Source organism: Giraffa tippelskirchi, chromosome 4 (genome assembly GCF_054371585.1).
Source record: "Giraffa tippelskirchi isolate mGirTip1 chromosome 4, T2T-mGirTip1v1.2.pri, whole genome shotgun sequence".
In the NCBI taxonomy this organism is placed as follows: Eukaryota; Metazoa; Chordata; class Mammalia; order Artiodactyla; family Giraffidae; genus Giraffa; species Giraffa tippelskirchi.
Genome location: NC_137278.1, coordinates 72,771,102 through 72,790,661, shown reverse-complemented (window position 1 = coordinate 72,790,661; position 19,560 = coordinate 72,771,102). Strand labels below are relative to the sequence as shown.

Genomic DNA, 19,560 nt, shown 5'->3' with positions numbered 1-19,560 from the left:
ACTGTTTGATTTTCAGGTTACCATAACAGCAGTTTTAAAGGGAGGAGGCTGTTCTCTTTGTGAATTCAAGATTACACTATGTAGAAATCAACAGTGCCTGTGCTATGCATCAATTTTTTAATAAAAATTTTAGATAAAATACCTCATACTGTAGAATCATTAACTGCAGTGATAGTTTTGGTTAACTATCTGAGAGCAAACATACCACAGATTGTATTGAGAAAAAATTAACAATTACTATGATGCTTCTAATATAAAACACGTGATATGGTTAAGACTTAAAAGATAAGGTTTTTTATAGTTCTGATTTGAGTAAGATTATGTAATGCTTAACTGTGTGACTTTTGTGAGGACTACAAGAATATAAAATCAGCAACGTGATGCATGCAAGTAACCACAAAACACGTTTTCCCCTTCCACCTTACCAACTTACTTCAAACTATTGGAACTAGAAAAGCACCAATATTAACTTTGCCTAATTCCCTCATTTTACAGGATCATAACTGATTAACAGTATCGATATAACACAACGCAAATACTAAGAACTATGCTAAGTGCTGTGTGTGTGTGCGCTCAGTCATGTCTGACTCTATGCTAAGTACTTTACCTAAGATTATTATAAAAGCCAAGTCAGAAACCACCTGGGTAAATTACACCCATTTTACATGTAAGGTAACTGAGGCTCAGGCAGTATTGACCTCTTCAAGGTTATACAGAGCAGTGATCTGACTACTGCTTCAATAAACCTCCAAAGCCCATGTTTAATATTCTGGAGATTATTGTGCCTCAAAAGCATATGAAACACATTAAACTCGTATCTAATGAAGGTCTTCCTATTTAATCGCCTGCCTAATATGTAATAATACCCTATTAGAATGATCAATTCCTGTAACTTCCCTTGTCCTATCTAAAATGTCCTATCTAAAACATGTCTCTTTTTCTTCATGACCATCCAGTTTTCCGTTTTCTGGCAGAGTAACATTGGTATTAGTCAACGATGCACAGTAACCTGTCAAACAAATTGCCCTCTAGGAAATTAAAAACCTTGTGGCTATAATAATCAAGGAACATAACTTCAGTGTTTTCATCCTGGCTCTGATTTGCTACGGAATCTTTCATTAAGTATTTTAAAGTAATTAGAAAAACAGAAACCTTGATAGCCACCTTTTATACAAAGAAAGCAATAGTTTAGAAACAAGGAAAACTTCTAAATAAAGTTTAGTTACGTCAAGCCACTACCGAAGATACCTTATTTATAAAACATGTTGAAGATAGTTAGGCACAACAGAAAATTCTTTGTTTTATGGTAGTAGAATTAAAAAGCACTATAATGAGTAACAAATTAGAAAACAGAGGTAAAACAACGACCTCCTGCCCCAATTTGGATTTTTGTGCTTTAAAGCCCAAATATTTAAAAAATCATTGCATGGCTGAAGTCAATATGGATAAACAAAGCCAAAGCTGAAAATTATAAAGTAGGCAACACTGAACACCTACCTACCTTGTGTCAGTCCCCGTGCTAGGTACACTTACACAAGAGTTTAATTTTTCAGTTAAACCTTTTGAAGGAAGCATCACAATCTAAAAACTAAACAGTCTTAAATAGTAAAATAAATAAATAAATATCTAAATTATACCAAGTAGAAGAAATTACACCCCCAATATGACTGTCAAAATTGTTCAACATCAAATTAATTAAATGACTCAGATTCAGAGCAACAGTTGGGTAAATTGTAATTTTTTTTATTGGAAAACAAATATACAACTTGGAATGGATTTGAGGCAAATTGTGCCATAAGCAGATTTTCTTTAAGTGGCTAAAACAAAGTTTAAAAAGCAAGTTAACAATAAAAGAAAATGTTTCTGGTACAGGACCAGCAGTACAAAAAAATAGTGTACGAGTACCTGGATAAAACACCCGTTTTGCAATAGTGCAACTTTTAAGTACATATTGTTGACTGTCCGTAGTCCACGCAGAGTTACAACTCCACACTTCAACAACAACATGCTGACAGTTCCTAAAGAAAACTACTCAAAAAAAAAAAAAAAGGCATAACCCAGATGTTCCCTCATTTGACCAACTCCATCTAAGTTTAGATGTGCAGAAGGGCTTAGATATATCCAGAGTAAGCCACATGCAACATGTTACTTGATCAATTTTCTAAAATAAGGTTTCAGGACAATGACAGTAAGATAAGGGAAGAAAACATGGAGGAATGAAGTCCTAATTACTATACATGCATATTTTTTTTGACAGTAGGGGGAAACCTTTTACAGATAAGTTACAAACAAAGAAAAGGCAAATAAACAATTTTGTACAAGAAATTTAACACATTCTGTACAATGTCTTCACTTTGCTGTCATCATTTGTACAAACTCTGAAAAAGAAGAAGTATACAAAGATGTTGAGTCGATAGCAAAAGTCTGACAAAACCAATCACATTTACTCAACTACTGAGCAGTTCCCACTCCCCTGTCTTTCCTCAAAATTATCAAGTACAGAGGAAAGCTAATTTACTGCCAAGGCTGGATTCTTCATAAATCAAAAATTATTTATGATTATTAACAAATAAACCAAATTATTGCTTTAGTTTATCATATATGATAATTCTGAACTGAAGCATGTATAATTTCAGACTTAAAGCTAACTGAAGGGAAGGAGAATCCAATGAGACAGTAAAGTCACCTTAATTTTGAGAATCCTGAAATAAGTTTAAAGAAGCTTTTCAAACTGTTCCACAATGGTTACCAAAAATTGTTTTATCCTAGTTTGGAGTGCAGTGCTTCTTTTAAAAGGGTAGGATCTGATAGTAAAGCACAGGATAAGGCTGTGATAGTGAAAAGACTTACCTTCATAGTTTACTTGACCATCACCATCAATATCTGCTTCCCTGATCATTTCATCAACCTCTTCATCTGTTAACTTCTCTCCAAGGTTTGTCATCACATGGCGGAGCTCTGCTGCACTAATATAGCCATTACCATCCTACAAAAAAATTTAGTAAAATGTCTGAGCAATATTATAGATGTAATGAGCTGGATAGGGAGTTTATTAAACTTCACATTCGGGAGCAAAATATACTTTAGAAATCCATGCTGCTACTGCTACTGCTGCTAAGTCGCTTCAGTCGTGTCCAACTCTGTGCGACCCCATGGACGGCAGCTCACCAGGCTCCACCGTCCCTAGGATTCTCCAGGCAAGAATACTGGAGTGGGTTGCCATTTCCTTCTCCAGTGCATGAAAGGGAAAAGGGAAAAGTGAAAGTGAAGTCGCTCAGTCGTGTCCGACTCTTAGCGACCCCATGGACTGTAGCCTACCAGGCTCCTCCATCCATGGGATTTTCCAGGCAAGAGTACTGGAGTGGGGTGCCATTGCCTTCTCCGATACAAACCTTTATTTAACGATTTCTTAGTTCCAAAGTCAATACCTCTTTTGCCACAAAACTAATACTATATATATATATATATATAAAAACTATTGGGCTTCCCTCATAGCTCAGTCAGTAAAGAATGTTATTAGGAAATCTCCTTCTATACTAAATTCTCAGAAAGCTTTTGCTTGATATTAAAGTATGTTGGCAAATAATCACAAAAACAAGTCTTCAAAGATTAAGAGATCCTAATATACTTAAAAATCCTCAAATTAAAATGAAACAAGTCCAGTTTCAAATACCTACCTTATCAAACACACGGAATGCTTCTCTAATTTCTTCTTCACTGTCTGTGTCTTTCATTTTTCTTGCCATCATTGTCAGAAATTCTGGGAAGTCAATTGTGCCATTACCTGGAATGGTATTGGTTGAAATATTACAATATTTGAAATATTGAAATATTACAATAGAATTTAAATGCCACTTCTTCAACTCCCTCTTCTCAAACCCAGAATTAAAAAGACGTACCATCAGCATCTACTTCATTAATCATGTCCTGTAACTCTGCTTCTGTGGGATTCTGCCCAAGAGACCTCATTACAGTTCCCAATTCCTTTGTTGTTATAGTTCCATCACCATCCTTGTCAAATAGTGAAAAAGCTTCTTTGAATTCTGTTTGAAAAAGAAAACACAATCCAAATGTACAGGTTAAAAATAAAGTAACCTCCTAAGTGAAATGTATTAATCAACTCTCAAAGCAAAAATATTATATGGAGCTAGGACCTGAAATGGGATTTTTATTCCTGAAGGATTAGGTGGAAAACCTTGTGGTATTTCAAACTTTTTTAGCTAATCATATGCTCATACTGATCTACCTGGGCGTTTTTTCTATCTAAAATCTCACAGGGAACTCCAAAATCTAGCCTAGATAAAAGTCAAATTATTGTTGAAAAAGCAGAACCATAAAACCCCAAATGTCTGGCTTCTGTATTTTCCGTTGAAGCTGCTCTGTGGAACACAATTCTAAATTACACATCTAACCTACACTCACAACAGAAAAGGAAACTATTGTTACCAAATACGTTTATTTCTATACAGCAACTGTACTACTTACAGTAATCCTTAAAGTCAAAATTAACTCCGTTTAATCACTTTTTTTTTTACAAAAAACTTTATAAACTTTAGAACAACATGCATTAAGCTAGTTTCCTTTTCTGGAGGACAGAAGAGACTATCACCAAATAATCTGTAATGATGTTAACAATGGGATGATAAAGGTATATATGGCCAATTTTAACTGTTATTATCACTGAAAATAAAAATAATTTAGACCTCTCTTCAGAATATAAATTCCAAGCTTGCAACAGAATGAAATATATTATTGCCTAAAATCTTTAAGATAGTATTGTGAAATGATGTTGCTTTTAGTTCACCACTAGATTACATGGAAAGCTACTCGAACAGTCTAGGATACCCGAATACAGAGAAACTAGAGATTTACTTTAACAGTGCAAGAGAGCATATTAATGAGCTAATAACAAAGCGAGTAGGAGTAGAGATATTACGCTCAATCAGCAAGTAAATACAAAAACGTAATGCACAGAAACTAAAAGCCGAATCTGGAACTCAACTGCCTGGGCTTAAAAGAATTCCAGCTCTGCTACTAACTAGTAATGGAACCTTGGGCAAATTTTCCACCTCAGCTTCCTCATTTTTGTTACTTGGGGCTAATCGTACCTTCCCTTGTGGCTCAGCTGGTAAAGAATCTGCCTACAATGCGAGACCTGGGTTGGGAAAATCCCCTGGAGAAGAGAAAGGCTACCCACTCCAGTCTTCTGGCCTGGAGAATTCCATGGGGTCACAAAGAATCTGACACGACTGAGAGACTTTCACTTGTTCACTTGGTACCTACTTCCTAAATTAAATAATTAACATAAGTAAAGCATGTTGAACTATGCCTGGCAAGTACTTAAATATCAAGAAAGAGATGATATCGTTTTCCTGTAGCAAAATTACAGTGGAAAACTTCTCCTGATTTTCACAAGTCCTTTACTTTCTACCTTATACTGCCAAAGGGTCTCACTCCTATTTGTCTCCTGCATGTAGATCTGACCAAATTTCTTATCCTTTTTCCTCTCCTTGGCCATTTCATCTATGCCCACTAATGATGAAGACTTCAGTTAGTCCACTCTTCTGTCTCAACGTAATACTTTTATTTCTGACATTCTACAGGACATCTCCCCTAGCTGACCTCAAGGAAAACTTAATGAAAACAAACTCCATATACAGCAACCCTAGGAACACAAGCAAGTTACCTTAACTCTTTTCCCCTGAAACAAGGCCTGCTGAATTCTGCTATTTAAATACTGCCTGATTCTTGTATTCATCTCTACACCCAACATTTTGGTTCATGGCCCCATCATCTTTTATCTGGACTATCACAATAGCCTCCAAATGGGTTCTTTATTTAAAATTACCCACGCAAGTACTTAAGTCCTATTACCATTTTGGATTATCATAGTATTTTCTTCTGCTTTGATTCTTTTAATTGTTTAGCTTTAGACTAGTATCACTGTAGTAAGTGCTCCTTACTACTCAGTGCTAAACAGTCCACTCCATTTAAATGTTACTTGCTTTCAGAGGAACTCACCCGATATTAGAAGCTTAGAACCAAACTACTGACTGATCTTATGAAAATATGCAGTACTAACCTAGACCAATTCAATGATAAAAGTAAATCATTAAATCCTACAAAGAGCAGAATTTGATGAAAATATTTCCATTTAACCAAGTTTTTTAAAAAACAGGATGTACAAATACTATCTAGAAATATATAAACTATTAAGAGTTTGAACACATTAGCATCTATCGCCTAGTAACCTGGCCTCCAAGAAAATTACTTAAGAGATTTGTATTTAATTACATTTTCAGCTATAATACAGGCATCATTTAACACCATTATGTACAAAAATTCCCAGATATAACTATCGTCAAAATCGGACATAATCATTTTACTAAATGACTTAATTTCAAAAACTATTTCTGAAAGATGCATGCTACACCTTTATGTATGTTCTAAATTTCAAGAAGTTTAAGAGTTTAAGAGGCAGAAATACCTGTAAAAATCTGAAATAAAAATAAACTGAAAAATACAATTTTAATTCACCTGTTTATAGCTCACCACCTGTGCTTCAGAACTTGTTTAATCTTCATGTATAGAAGCTTATCATTTTAAACAAGTAATTTCCAGGAATGACTTGAAATATAAACCTAGTAGTCAAAACTCCAACACACAGTAAGAAAACAGGTCCTGTCACAGAACAGCTCTCTTCAATGTAACTGATGGAACCTTCCCAAATCTATTCTAGTTATGCCTAATTTGAAACTTTCAGAAGTCATATTACTTGTTTTAGATTTTCATTAGCAACCGCAGGATACCTTTCTAATTATGTTTTACATAAATTCACATTATTATTAAAACAGGTTATCATGAAACAATTAAGAAAAACCTAATGCCTGTTTACCAATTTCTATTTATTTATAAAATTCTGAAAGTAATGATCCTTTAAAGGCCATGTATTTAAATCCTTAAAGGCCTTTATTGTTGAGTAAGATGAGACAAGTAAGTTTTATCCCTACACTGAAATTTAAAAGTTTAGGCATAAATTTCTTTAAAGAAAAAAATTATTTTACATTTTTCCTTTAAACACCAACAACTAATGACATCATGGCAGAGTCATCAACAAAATTAACTTGTTATTATTGATGTCACACTAGACCGTTCTGGATTGCTCTTTTTAAGACCAGGGTAACATAAACACTTCACCTAAACTATAAGCGTACATTTTTCTAGGCCAAGTTACCTGCGAGAAGAATTTTAAACCGGTCAGCATATGAAGATTAAGCTAACTGAAAAAATACCTTAGTATATTCAACTCTGCAACTCAAAAGTAAGGGACTCTAGGAGGAGGCAGAGTAATTGTTAGGATAGAGTAAGTACAGTTTTAGAACATATCTGTGTGGCACACATCTTTGAAAATTTATCTATTCAGGAAGTATTTACTCAGTCCTTCCTGTGTGGAAGGTAGTGGGGAAACAAGAGGAAATAAGGATTTTTATTTCAGTAGCATAAAAGCTTTAGCTCCTCTACTTTAAAGGTTCATTAAAACCTGGGCTCCAGAAACAGCTTTATTAAAAGGCAGGGTAGGGAAAGAACCTAGAACAGATTTTTCTGCCACTCTCACTAGAATTTAATTGTAGGATAGGAACCAATGAAAAGACAGAATTTATCTTAAGGACAATGTTCCATGAACTGCAAGTATTCTTTACAAAAATGCTATCAACCACTGAGGATTGATCCTCCTGTATTTAACAGACACAAACTACTTTTTAAGAGTTGTATGTGTGTTTGGGAAAGAAGTAATGAGTAGCAACTATGTAACTGGCACTTTGAATAATTCACTATCTTCCCTAAAGTGAATATGCTGTGCCATGCAGAACTACCTGACTGAGACTACGGAGAAACAAAGGCAAAGAAGGTAGGTCTATTATAGAAGGTAAGAACTTAAGATTGGAAATAATAGCCCGAGTCATACATAAAAAACTATCCAGAATAACTTACATTTCATCAATACACCTAAAATACTATATATGAACAAAAGAAATCATTTCCAAAGCTCTGCCTACTTCAACATACTCTATACACACAAATTTACCAACCCTAAAGAGCAAATTCCCAGCTTAAGTCAAATGCACATAGTAAGAAATACAAATAAAACCGGTCAAATTGGTCCTCAATGCTAATAGCTTTCTACTTTATACAGTCCAAGCAATTATCTGTGATGAGAATTTGAGATTTTGAGATTCTTGATTTCTGGCTCTGCCAAGTCTGTGTATGAAGTGTGGGGGTAGTAAAGTAACACCTGAGTTCCAACTGGGTTTCTCAGTTTTCTCTAGCATTAAAAAAAAAAAAAAGCTTTAGTGCTTTTGAGCACTTGAAACTCTTTGCCTACCAGGAAAACCACTGCAGTTAAAATTGCCTGATGCTTTCATTACTAAATCTCTAATCGAAGTCAAGGAATAGAGTTTGAAAAGCATTTCAACACTGAAATTAAAAAAAACCAAAACCCCATTTAGAAGTTTCCCCAACATTTTGTTAACCAGCCACCTCAAAAATATTAGACTGAAATCAAAAGTACTACTGGTTCAGCATGACAACATGACATCAGGTTTTACGTAACAGTTTCACATACTTCCACAGCAAACTAAAGGATACAAGATTTTTAAACTCATTTCAATAGCTGCCACTGCTTTTAAGATAAAACTCTAATTTACTGCATCTGTAAAACAGAATACTAACTTTTGGATCTAAGTTTTTCACTGGAGAAATGGTTATTCCCTGACTGACCGACCATATATGCAATTCTAAGGTTAAAAAATATTAGCTACTTTAAACCACGGTAAATTCAACATTCATTTTCTGATTTTACATTTCAAGTTAATTACTACTTGGCCTCTTTTCTTGTGGAGACCGATTTGAAGTTTCAGTGTTAGAAACTGCCCAGAAGTAATCTTTAGACTAAAATAACTTCAAGAAAAACAAAACAAAGAGCATCCCAACACCAAGCTCAAAAGTATTTAACATGTCTTTAGTTAGTCCCACACATCTTTCACAGGCAAGTTTACCTTCTCACTTGCCAGAGCAGCTTCTATTACTCTTACGTTACACTCACTTGTTCCCATCTACTACACAGATCAAAGTCAATTCTTTCACACGAATATCTTCTTTTGAGAATGGCTTTTCAATTTATAATAAAATTCAACGGGTATAACCTAGCAAAGTTATTTCTCACCTGCAATCTGCTCTTCAGTCAGTTGGTCAGCCTAAAAAGAAATCAAAGAAATAGGTAAGTGGCTTGGCAGTATGTAGTTTAACAGTTACAGAAACAAGTTTAAAAACATTTAGGGTTCATCTGGTTTCATAAACTTCTCAACTTCGTTTAGTTCACTCTTTAGTACCAAACATGGGTGGGCAGAAAAGACACACATCTGGTTTATCTCCAAAGCTAAGCTACCTTGCCCCCAAGTTTAAGACATGAAAATATTGCAGAATATATTCGAAAGCCTAAGTTTTCCATAAATTTTAAAAAAGCAAATCTAGCACACTAACACTAGAAAAGTTTAATTGGAACTGTACTCTTCTAAAGCAAGGACAGATGCAAAAGAAGCATTGTTTCCTTTTTTAAAGTTAGTATATCTAAACTTAAGCTCATCTCTTCAGGTAGATAAAAACCATTAATACCAGAAATCTCCACCGAATCAAAAATAATAAACAAGAACTACATTTAAACTTTCCCTATGTGATTAAATACTTCACTTGGACATGTGATGTTCCAAACCTCAAAAAACCCCAAAGATTATTAAGCAAAACTCTTATCAAAAAGATAAAAATCCAAGCTGTACTGGTTGGTTGGGGCAACATGAAAGTTACCAGTTTTACTCCTCCTCACCTGCCATGCAACTGCAGAGAATCCAGGATTCTGAATATTTGAAGTACATTATTTACAAAATATTAAGGTCTGTGATGTTTTTAGCAAATGGAGAAAAATTACTTGTTTTTACTTAAAAAAAAAAAAACGCATGTTCAGGCATTTGCTGAAACCCATTATATATGTTGCTTTTATTCACTCTTCACAACCCTAAATGGTATTAATAATACCATTAATACTCTTACAGATGGGGAGAAAGGCTAAGGTTAAATTTCAGGGAGCAGGAGTACAAAATTACTAACATGTAGGATCAGGATTAAACACTTGTTGGACATATCCAGTACCTCAAGTTTTAAATTCAGAGCACACTATAAAGATACTTGCAAAATAACAAGGTTCCCTGTTCTTCATGTGGCCTTCATCTGTGGACATGCACTGCTTATTGGCACATATATCCAGAGGCATTGACAAGAAATAGCTTCCTAGCTGACATTCCTACCTAAGGAAGTCAGGCATACTGTGATTAATCCATTCATTTATTGATATGAAAGAAAAATAAACACTGCCTGGTTTCATTTTAAATGAACACATCCCTGTAAAGGATAATAACCTTAATACAGGATGGCATTCACATTTTCTCTAGGGGACAGCATGAGAACGTTTGAGAAGAAACCCAGAAAAGCAGAAATTTCTTTCCCTGATCAATTTTGATTTGACCTTGAAGCAAACACAAGGTCTTTAGAAAAAAAGCCAAGTCTAGCAATTTAAAATTGAAAAGCCAATAATCAAGCTCAAATGCAGAAGTTTATAAAATAAAAATTATCTACTTTTATCCTTACAAACCCCAATTCTCCAAGTATTTGGTATAAAATCAGATTGCGTTCTCTATGAATTAGAATTAAAACCCAGTAAATCCACTGTTACTTTTTACTTTGTTAGAGGCTATAGGTGATTTACCTTGGATCTAATTCCATTCTGCAGAACATCTATCATTTCTAAAAGAAGGGTAACATGGCATGGTGGAAGAAGAAAGCATGCTGCTTTGAGGCATCACTGGTTTAGTATCCCAGCTCTGCCACCATGTGACCTTGGACATGTTACTCAACCTCTCATTGTCAACTTCATCTGTAACACAGAATATTAATACCTACCTTGCAGAGTCACTGTGCAGTTAGAAGCTATATAAAGGGCTAGCACCAAAAGTTCAGTGAAAATTATTTTATGTAAGTTAATTAACCAAAGAACCTACAAGGTTAACATTGAACACCGACTAGTTCAACTTCCACAGTGAAGGCAGACAGGTGGTGCATTATCAAGCCCTTTACAGCAAACTCTCCATGTTCCTGTTTAACTTTGATTTAAGATGAGAAAATCTATTTCCACAAACTGAAGCCATAAGCCCAGGAACAAATGGGGCAGAAGAAATCAGTTTAGGACTAAAAACGTTAACCCAAAAGTGTGGAAAACACAGTAACATATGTGAAAGCTGAAAGAATGACTACTATGTGCAGAAACTGAGACAGTGGGGTTTTTGCAACAAGTTGTGGGGGAGGAGATTTGGGGAAGATTCACATATGAAAACTGAGAAGGCTTTAGGAAGAAAAAAACTTTTAAAATTATCCAGTTTTGCTCAGAAAGTCAAAATCTTAAATGTCCCACACCATTCTGTCTGCAATTTCAATAAAGATCACAAATGAACTTCAAGGAATAACTAGGCGACCAGATTACTGAGCCTAAAAGTGCTGGATTCTGCTTGTTTCAGAAAACTTACAATTTCTTTTGTATTTACTACTAACCCAGAATCCAAGGCTTTAAAATAACCTTCATCAGTAACTTTCAGACTAAAGACTACTGAAAGTAAAAACACAGTGCTCCCTAGCACTGTAATTTGTAAGCTTTTTCCAATGACATGCAAATAAATTTGGTTCTTATTTTTGTCTATGAAGAGTGTCATTTTCTTAGAAGAACTAGAAGAATTATACTTTTGGGAAAACTTAAGCTCATTAAAATGTGTTTATCTCAGTGAAGAGTAATTCACTAGAGAGATGACTACTTCTTACTCCTTTATTTCTACAAATATCGCTTTCAACTGCTACTGTCAATTCTAGAGAAAGCTCCCAAACGTTAGTATATTCTCAGGTTCCAGCTGAGACTTACTGGACTAGACTGTGCATTTTGAAGAACCACAGGTGATTTGTAAACACTGAGAAAAACAGAGTCCACTAATCTAGACTACATGTGTGACCTTAAGGGAATTATGTACCTATTTAATATTTCCCAAATGGCATTCAAAAGTAGGTATGGATACCATGAAGCTTATCTAGTGAAAGGTGGTATAAAAATAATTCAAAATTCTTATCTCAATAAATATGAGTCCATAGGCTTGAAATGGAACAAATTTTCGTTTTGCGCTCATTCCTGTTTACTCCAGGTATTACTTAGATACAACAAAGGCTTCCATGCTAAGCAAAAAATTTTCTAGTTTCAGAAGTCAAGTCATTTGTTTTACCTATATCAAAAGCAGTCTCTTAATTATTTCAGTAGAGTTTAAAAAATACCTTTAATTCTGATAGAACAGCATTTACTATACAATTATCTTGGCCCAAAAGGGAAACTAGAAGAAATTACTTCTTAAAAATTAGGACCTTTACTAAAGGCCTAATTTGATCAGTCTACCTGAACCTAGAACTTTCAACACTTTGGAGGCATAATTAATTTCTTTAGTCTAACAGAAACAGCTCTTCTTACTGTTCGATGGGTATTAGATTCAAGTGTCCAAAAGTTCCACATCTTCACAATCTTTACTTATCTCATCACCCCTGTCTCAAGTCTTCTTTAATCAATCTCCCTTTCAATGACCATATATCAACTATATGTAAACCCAAGAGCCACGTGAGCAAACTTATTCCGTATCAAATAAATGTTCATTCTTTGACTTTATGGAGTCCTAATTTTAAACCTTCAGGTCTTATAATTATAAAATTACCTACGCCAGCGGTAAAGAACCTGCCTGCCAATGCAGGAGACATAAGACAGGAGGGTTGGATCCCTGGGCTGGAAAGATCCCCTGGAGTAGGAAAGGGCAATCCACTTCAGTATTTTTGTGCAAAGAATACCATGGACAGGAGTCTAGCGGGCTACAGTCCATAGGGTCGCAAAGAGTCTGACACAACTGAAGTGACTTAGCAAGGATGAATCCCAATTTAGTTAACAATGACTGTCAAAAACACTCAAAACAGTAATGATGTGATCAGTAACTACAAAAGCTTACTTTTGGCAAAGGACCACGAAAGGGTAGATACAAACTGGGCCTCACCAAGAAAATCTGAGATCGTGATTTAATGATCAGATTGGTTAGAAACAAAACTTATTTTTCATTCACATAATAAAAAAAAATTCACCCCACAATTCAGAACCTTAATTACATGCCTATATTTTCACCTAAAAGAGTAAATTCAACCAGCATATTCAAATTTAGAAAATAATTAAAATATCAAAATGGAACGAGTACATCAAACAAACGTGAACTCCTCTCCCCACACCCATACAGGGTGGAGGTTTCAGTTGGCAAGGATTCCCAACTCCTGTTTAAGATGTCACCTTGCCTCCTGGACACACCCATCGCCTGTAACCACTTGGCAGAAGGAACCACGAAATAAGTATTGCAAATTAACGCTCTCAGACTTTTTTTAAACAGGAAAGAACAGGAGTTCCGGTCTCAAGTGACAGGAAAATGCTTTAAAAAAATCCCGTCCCCCAATATACTCTTCTATCACGATAGTCTTTGACAGCTATTAATGTACAAATGAATTAAACCCACCTAAAAGATGATCTGGCATTTTCGCTACGGAAATAAGGAGTTATTTTCACGGATGTTTGAGCGGGGCAATACAGTGTTAATGGATCTTAAACATTTCAACGTGCACGTGAGCACTCAGAAGAGGACTGTGGCCCCTGTCAAAGGCATCCTTCCGATTGTTACTAGAGGGTAAGATCGACTTTGGCAACAGGACGGGAGTTACCCCGGAGCTGGCTTTCGGTGAGTGAATAGAAAAACGCCTTTCAAACGCCAGCTGGAGTCTCTGGCTTTCTCTAACGAGATGCGCAGTGTGAGGCTGCGCCTGACTTCAGATATAGTCATTTCCTTCAACGACAAAACCACTTAAAATTTTTTTAGAAATATTTAGCCTAGGAGGTGGAATTAGGCCTCAAGGCCCAGATGGAACAGAAAGATCGGGATCCACCGAGCTTCCTTCTCGCCGCCGGGGGTCGGGGTGGGGGATGGGAATCGGACGAGGTTGCCCTCCCCAAACGTTGCCCGACCGGACGACCCCGCAGCGCCGCGGGACGCCCAGCCCTCCGCAGTCCTGCAGGTGCCAGCGCAGCAGCTGGGGCTCGAGCCGGTCTGGAGGGCGACGGTCGCGGTCACGAGCCCGCCCCGCCCCCGGCCGCTCCCCGCGGATTCAGCCCACTCAGCTTGTCCGCCCGCCCGCTCGCGCGCCCCCAGCTCCCTCCCGGCCCAGCACGCGGGGGCTGCAGGCTAACGGCGGCGCGGGCGCTCGCCCCGGGCCTCGCGCGCTCCCGCCCGCCCCCTCGGCGCATGGCGGCCGCGCGCGGACAAAGGCGCTTCCTGGCGCCCGCACCAACCGTCCGTTGGGCTTTTGAATACGGCCCCTGGCTGACCTTTTGAGATGCCCGACCCAAGGCTTCTGCGCTCCCGCTCCTCCCGCCCTGCCACTCTCGCCTACCCCGGCTGCCCCCGCCCCGGTTCCATCCTCATCCAGCCTCTGAGGAGCTCCAAGGTCCCGGGGACGGTGCGCCTGGCCCCCATAACACCACGGGACACCTCCCTGAAGAGAGTGGGGGTGGGGGAGCACCTGCGACACAACCGCCGCGGACGCGCCCAGCCTCTGGAGCGTCATCCCCCTGGCGAAGACCACTCCTAGAGAGTATGAGAATGGCTAGTTCCCTTTCGTCAATTCGCTTCAGCCCCTTACCCCCCTACAGGCCGAGCGCCCGCAGCTTAGCGACGCACTCACCATGCTGCAAGCGCTACCGGTCTCCGGGACGCAACCACACAACCACTCAGCTCGCTCGCTCCACTCGGACTAATTCTCCCCCTCTGCCCCCAGCGCCTCATAAACACCTCCCTCCGCCAGATCCCTCCGCCACACTTCAGATAACGGAACATCATAAACGAGTCCCGGCCAACCCCCACCCCTCCAACTCCTCTCGAGACCCTTTTATCCACAATTATGTGATAGACGTTGCAAAAGATAAAGGGAAGGGGACGAACGGATGACGTAACTGTGTTTCACTCCCTAGCGAGCCGTTGAAGAGCCGGTGGAGTGGCGCCTCAGAGGCGCTACTTTGCGGCGCGGAAGAGCCTCGTAGTAGCGACGCGCAGCGCGCTGATCGTTGAGCCTTCCTCTCATTGGCTGGTTCGTACCTGCAATGCGTCACTGGGACTCGCAGCCGCTGCCGGGACGCGGTGCAGCTTCTGCCGTTGCGGCTCGGGCCGCGCTGTCCTGGCAACTGCGTTTGGCTGGAACGCTTTCCTCCTCCACCCATCCTTCCTCGCCACATTTGCACGAACGCTTTCCCGCCTCGGCGTAGGGGGTCTACGAAAATAGCGATTAAGAATGAAGCTGAAAGACCCAGTGAAACCTGTACCCCGCGCTCTTCATCTCAACCTCGTTTATCGGCCTTGTAGAGGCCACACGTTTACCATGTAACTCCCCCACAAAGTGAAAAGTGAAAATCACTCAGTCGTGTCCAACTCTTTGTGACCCCAATGGAATTCTCCAGGCCAGAATACTGTAGTGGGTATCCTTTTCCTTCTCCAGGGGATCTTCCCAGCCCGGGGATTGAACCCAGGTGTCCGGCATTGCAGGCAGATTCTTTACCAGCTGAGCCCACAAAGCCCATGAAAATTTTGGTAAGGGCGAATGCAGCTGCTCACTTGACTAATCCTAAAGGAACTTCCTTTTATGCTTCCCCTTTGCCTTCATCATGGGGATAATTTACCGGGGGCGGGGGGGGGGTGGTAATAAAAAACCACAGTGTACAAAATTCCAATAGCCCCTTGATACTGTGGAATAATAGAGTTCTGGCTTGGAGTTAGACCTTGGTATGAGTACTGGTTGGGTCACTTTTGTTAGATGTATGACCTTGGATGAGTCATTTAATCTTTAGCCTCATTTGTAAAATGGAGGTTACAATACCTATCTTGAAAGGTTATAAGAATTAGAATCATATAAAGATTAGCATCTAGGTAAAGTGTTGAAGTACCTGGTACAGGGTAGACACACTGGTTACTATAATAAAACCATAGTATTGTGTATATATGATCATACTGAGTTTCCTAATGAATTTGCCCTTTTGAGTCTTTAATCCTCAGGTTTAAATGAACATTTTTGAAGCCACATAGAAATTAGCTCTGGAATTGGCATCTTGTGCACTGTTGGTGGGAATATAAAATGGTACAGCCGCTTTGGAAAATAACATGGCAGTTCCTTAAAAAATTAAAAATAGAATTACCATATGATCCAGCAATTGTGCTTCTTGGTGTATACTCAGAAGAACTGAAAGCAGGATCTTAGAGATATTGTCACACCCATGTTCATGGCACTATTCAAGACAGCTAAAATGTAGAAGCAATCCAAGTGTTCATCAGCAGATGAATGGATAAGCAAAATGTGGTATACATCTGTTCTACATAAATGGCATACTGTTTGGCCTTAAAAATGCTGCAATATGCCACAACATGGGTGAACTTCAAGGACATTATGCTAAGTGAAATAAGTCACAAAAAGTCACATACTGTATATGATTCCATTTATTTGAGGTATTTGGAATAGTCAAAAATCACAGAGACAAAGTAGAATGATGGTTGTCAGGGAAAGGGGGAATGAGGAGTCATTGTTTAATGGGTATAGAAGAGTTTCAGTTCTACAAGATGAAAATAGTTGTGGGGATGGACAGTGATGGTAGCACAACATTATGTATTTAGTACCACTGAACTCTACACTTTAAAATGGTTATGATGGTAAATTTTACGTGCATTTCGTCACACATGAAAATGTTTTTTTTTTAATTTTTGAACTTTTAATTTGGAAAACTTTAGATATAAACTATATACAAGTGGACTGTAGCCTACCAGGCTCCTCTGTCAATGCAATTCTACAGGCAAGAATACTGGAGTGGGCAGCCATTCCCTTCTCCAGGGATATACAAATGGAGAGAAAAGTATAACAAAAAAAGTAACAATCACTCAGGTTTACCAGTTTACAGCATTCTGTCATTCTTGTTTCATATATTCCCCTATACCCCATTTAAAAATAATTACCTTCTTGGTCCCACCCAAAATAAGCAGGGGTGTGCATAACCTGGAATATTTAACAAGTGAATAGCAATAATTTACCTACTCTAAAAACTCATTAGAAAATAACGTAATTGTTACCTTAGAGGGGGCGTAGAAGGCACAGAGGAGAGGATCTTCGCCCACCGCAGAGGTTCCAAAGAGGGTCTCCAGAGAACATGACTCCTACATTGAGTCTGACATGATAATGGGCCAGGAGAAAGTGAAAAGGCAGGGAGGAATAGAGCAACAAGTTTAGATGAAAGAAGGAACAGAGGCAGGCAATTACATGGCACAATGGAGGAGTGTCAATGGTTAGGTATTACCAGGGTGAGCCCACTTCAGGAGATAGTGCTGGGAAGTTAGGAAGAAACTAGGGATTCATGCTCAAACTGCAGTTCCTCAAGAATGTTGGTAGAATCACTGCCCAGGAAAAATCCTCTTAGGCCACAACAAGACTTTATAATTTTTTGGTGAAAAGCACAACTTTGTAAAACCTAATGAATAGCATTTTCAGCAAACCAAGATAAGATCTGCTTACTGAGAAGAAGGTTCCCTCCAGAATACCTCCAGAATGCCCAGCAAGACCAAAATACTTTCTTAACAGCTTATCTGAACCAACTTGGAAAGCTTCAGTGGAATTTAACCTGCTTTAAACAACTTAGACTGGAGAAGGCAATGGCAACCCCCTCCAGTAAAAAATCCCATGGATGGAGGAGCCTGGTAGGCTGCAGTCCATGGGGTCGCTAAGAGTCAGACACAACTGAGCGACTTCACTTTCACTTTTCACTTTCCTGCATTGGAGAAGGAAATGGCAACCCACACCAGTGTTCTTGCCTGGAGAATCCCAAGGATGGGCGAGCCTGGTGGGCTGCCGTCTATGGGGTCGCACAGAGTTGGACATGACTGAAGCAACTTAGCAGCAAACAACTTAGGCTTCCCTGGTGGCTCAGATGGTAAAGAATCTGCCTACAGTGCAGGAGACCCAGGTTCAATCCCTGGGTCAGGAAGATCCCCTGGAGAAGGGAATGGCTACACACTCGAGTATCCTTGTCTAGAGAATTCCATGGACAGAAGACCCTGACGGGCTACAGTCCATGGGGTCACAGGAGTCAGACACTGAGAGATGAACATTTTCAAACGTAGACATTTTCTCAAGCCATCTAAAGTATTTCTTTCACTAGACCAGAGGTGGATTCTTTTTCTTTCAGTCATGTGACTCAGACACAAAGTAAGAGCTCTTTCAATTAGTATTGGCAACCCTGTGACCTTCCTGTCAGATGAATGACTACTCAGTAAAAACTCTGGACCCCCCCCCCCCCCGTGTGCTTCTATTGTCCTTGCTAATGTGGTGATGTATTGATGCCACACAGGAAGGGCTTAATTAACTTACCCCACCAATGAAACATGGGCTTCCCTGGTGGCTCAGACAGTAAAGAATCTGTCTGCAATGCAGAAGACCCAGATTCCATCCCTGGGCTGGGAAGATCCCCTGGAGAAGGAAATGGCAACCCATTTCAGTATTCTTGCCTGGAGAATTCCATAGACAGAGGAGCCTGGCATGCTATAGTCCATGGGGTTGCAAAGAGGCGGACACAGCTGAGCTACTTTGACTCATGAATGAAACACACTGTACCACTGAGAATGTTACTTAAAAGTGAGTAACTGCGTCAGAATTGAGCTGAAATCAGAGCCCTAAGGCCACTTTCCCATTACCCTTCATTCTGATATAGTCCAAATCTAAGATTTTCCTCAGATATTTGTCTCTGGTTCTTCCTCAGATGGAAGAGCCATCAACAGTTTTTTTTCCTTCAGGCTAATCATTAGGAATATTCTCTCTTTATACAATATCCCACCAGTATGCAGTGCTTTTACACGTGAAATTTTTAATGATCAGAAATTGAATGACAAAATGAATAATCAGTTCTTCTAGAAAACGAATTTTTAAAGGAATTGATGTATAATGTATAACTAGCTTGAGTATAATATACAAGTACATGTTTACAGACAGATGTATTGAATCAAAGAGCTTTTAAACAAATATTTGGTAATGATCTATGTCTGTTTAAAGACAATACAGAAAAGTTCTTCCTGGTTTCTTGGTTTGAATTTTATTAAGGCCTCTCTTGCAAAACCTTCCTTGCTGACCTCTCTAATAAGAGAAAGCAAATGAGAAGAAAAAAAAAGTCGAGACATACATTTAAAGACATTGTGGTTTTTGTGTATTTGAGACTGTTCCAAATCAATTTATTTATAGATCATTTGTCTTCCACAAGATGACATACAGTGCAGCTTGACTTTGGCAACTGCCAGGTGAGAAGCAAAGTTAGTGACTAACCAT

General features: G+C 38.7%; 1 protein-coding gene across 1 annotated transcript; it reads right to left on the bottom strand.

The window, feature by feature from the left end:
- Positions 1 to 1,722: 1,722 nt before the first annotated feature.
- Positions 1,723 to 14,969, bottom strand: CALM2 (calmodulin 2). Its single transcript, XM_081595945.1, has 6 exons — positions 14,899 to 14,969; positions 9,224 to 9,254; positions 3,900 to 4,043; positions 3,678 to 3,784; positions 2,851 to 2,986; positions 1,723 to 2,378 (listed from the first exon to the last, which is right to left on the bottom strand). The coding sequence occupies exons 1-6, from the start codon at positions 14,899 to 14,901 to the stop codon at positions 2,350 to 2,352; spliced, it is 450 nt and encodes a 149-aa protein (XP_081452071.1). The 5' UTR covers positions 14,902 to 14,969; the 3' UTR covers positions 1,723 to 2,349.
- Between the last annotated feature and the right edge of the window lie 4,591 nt (positions 14,970 to 19,560).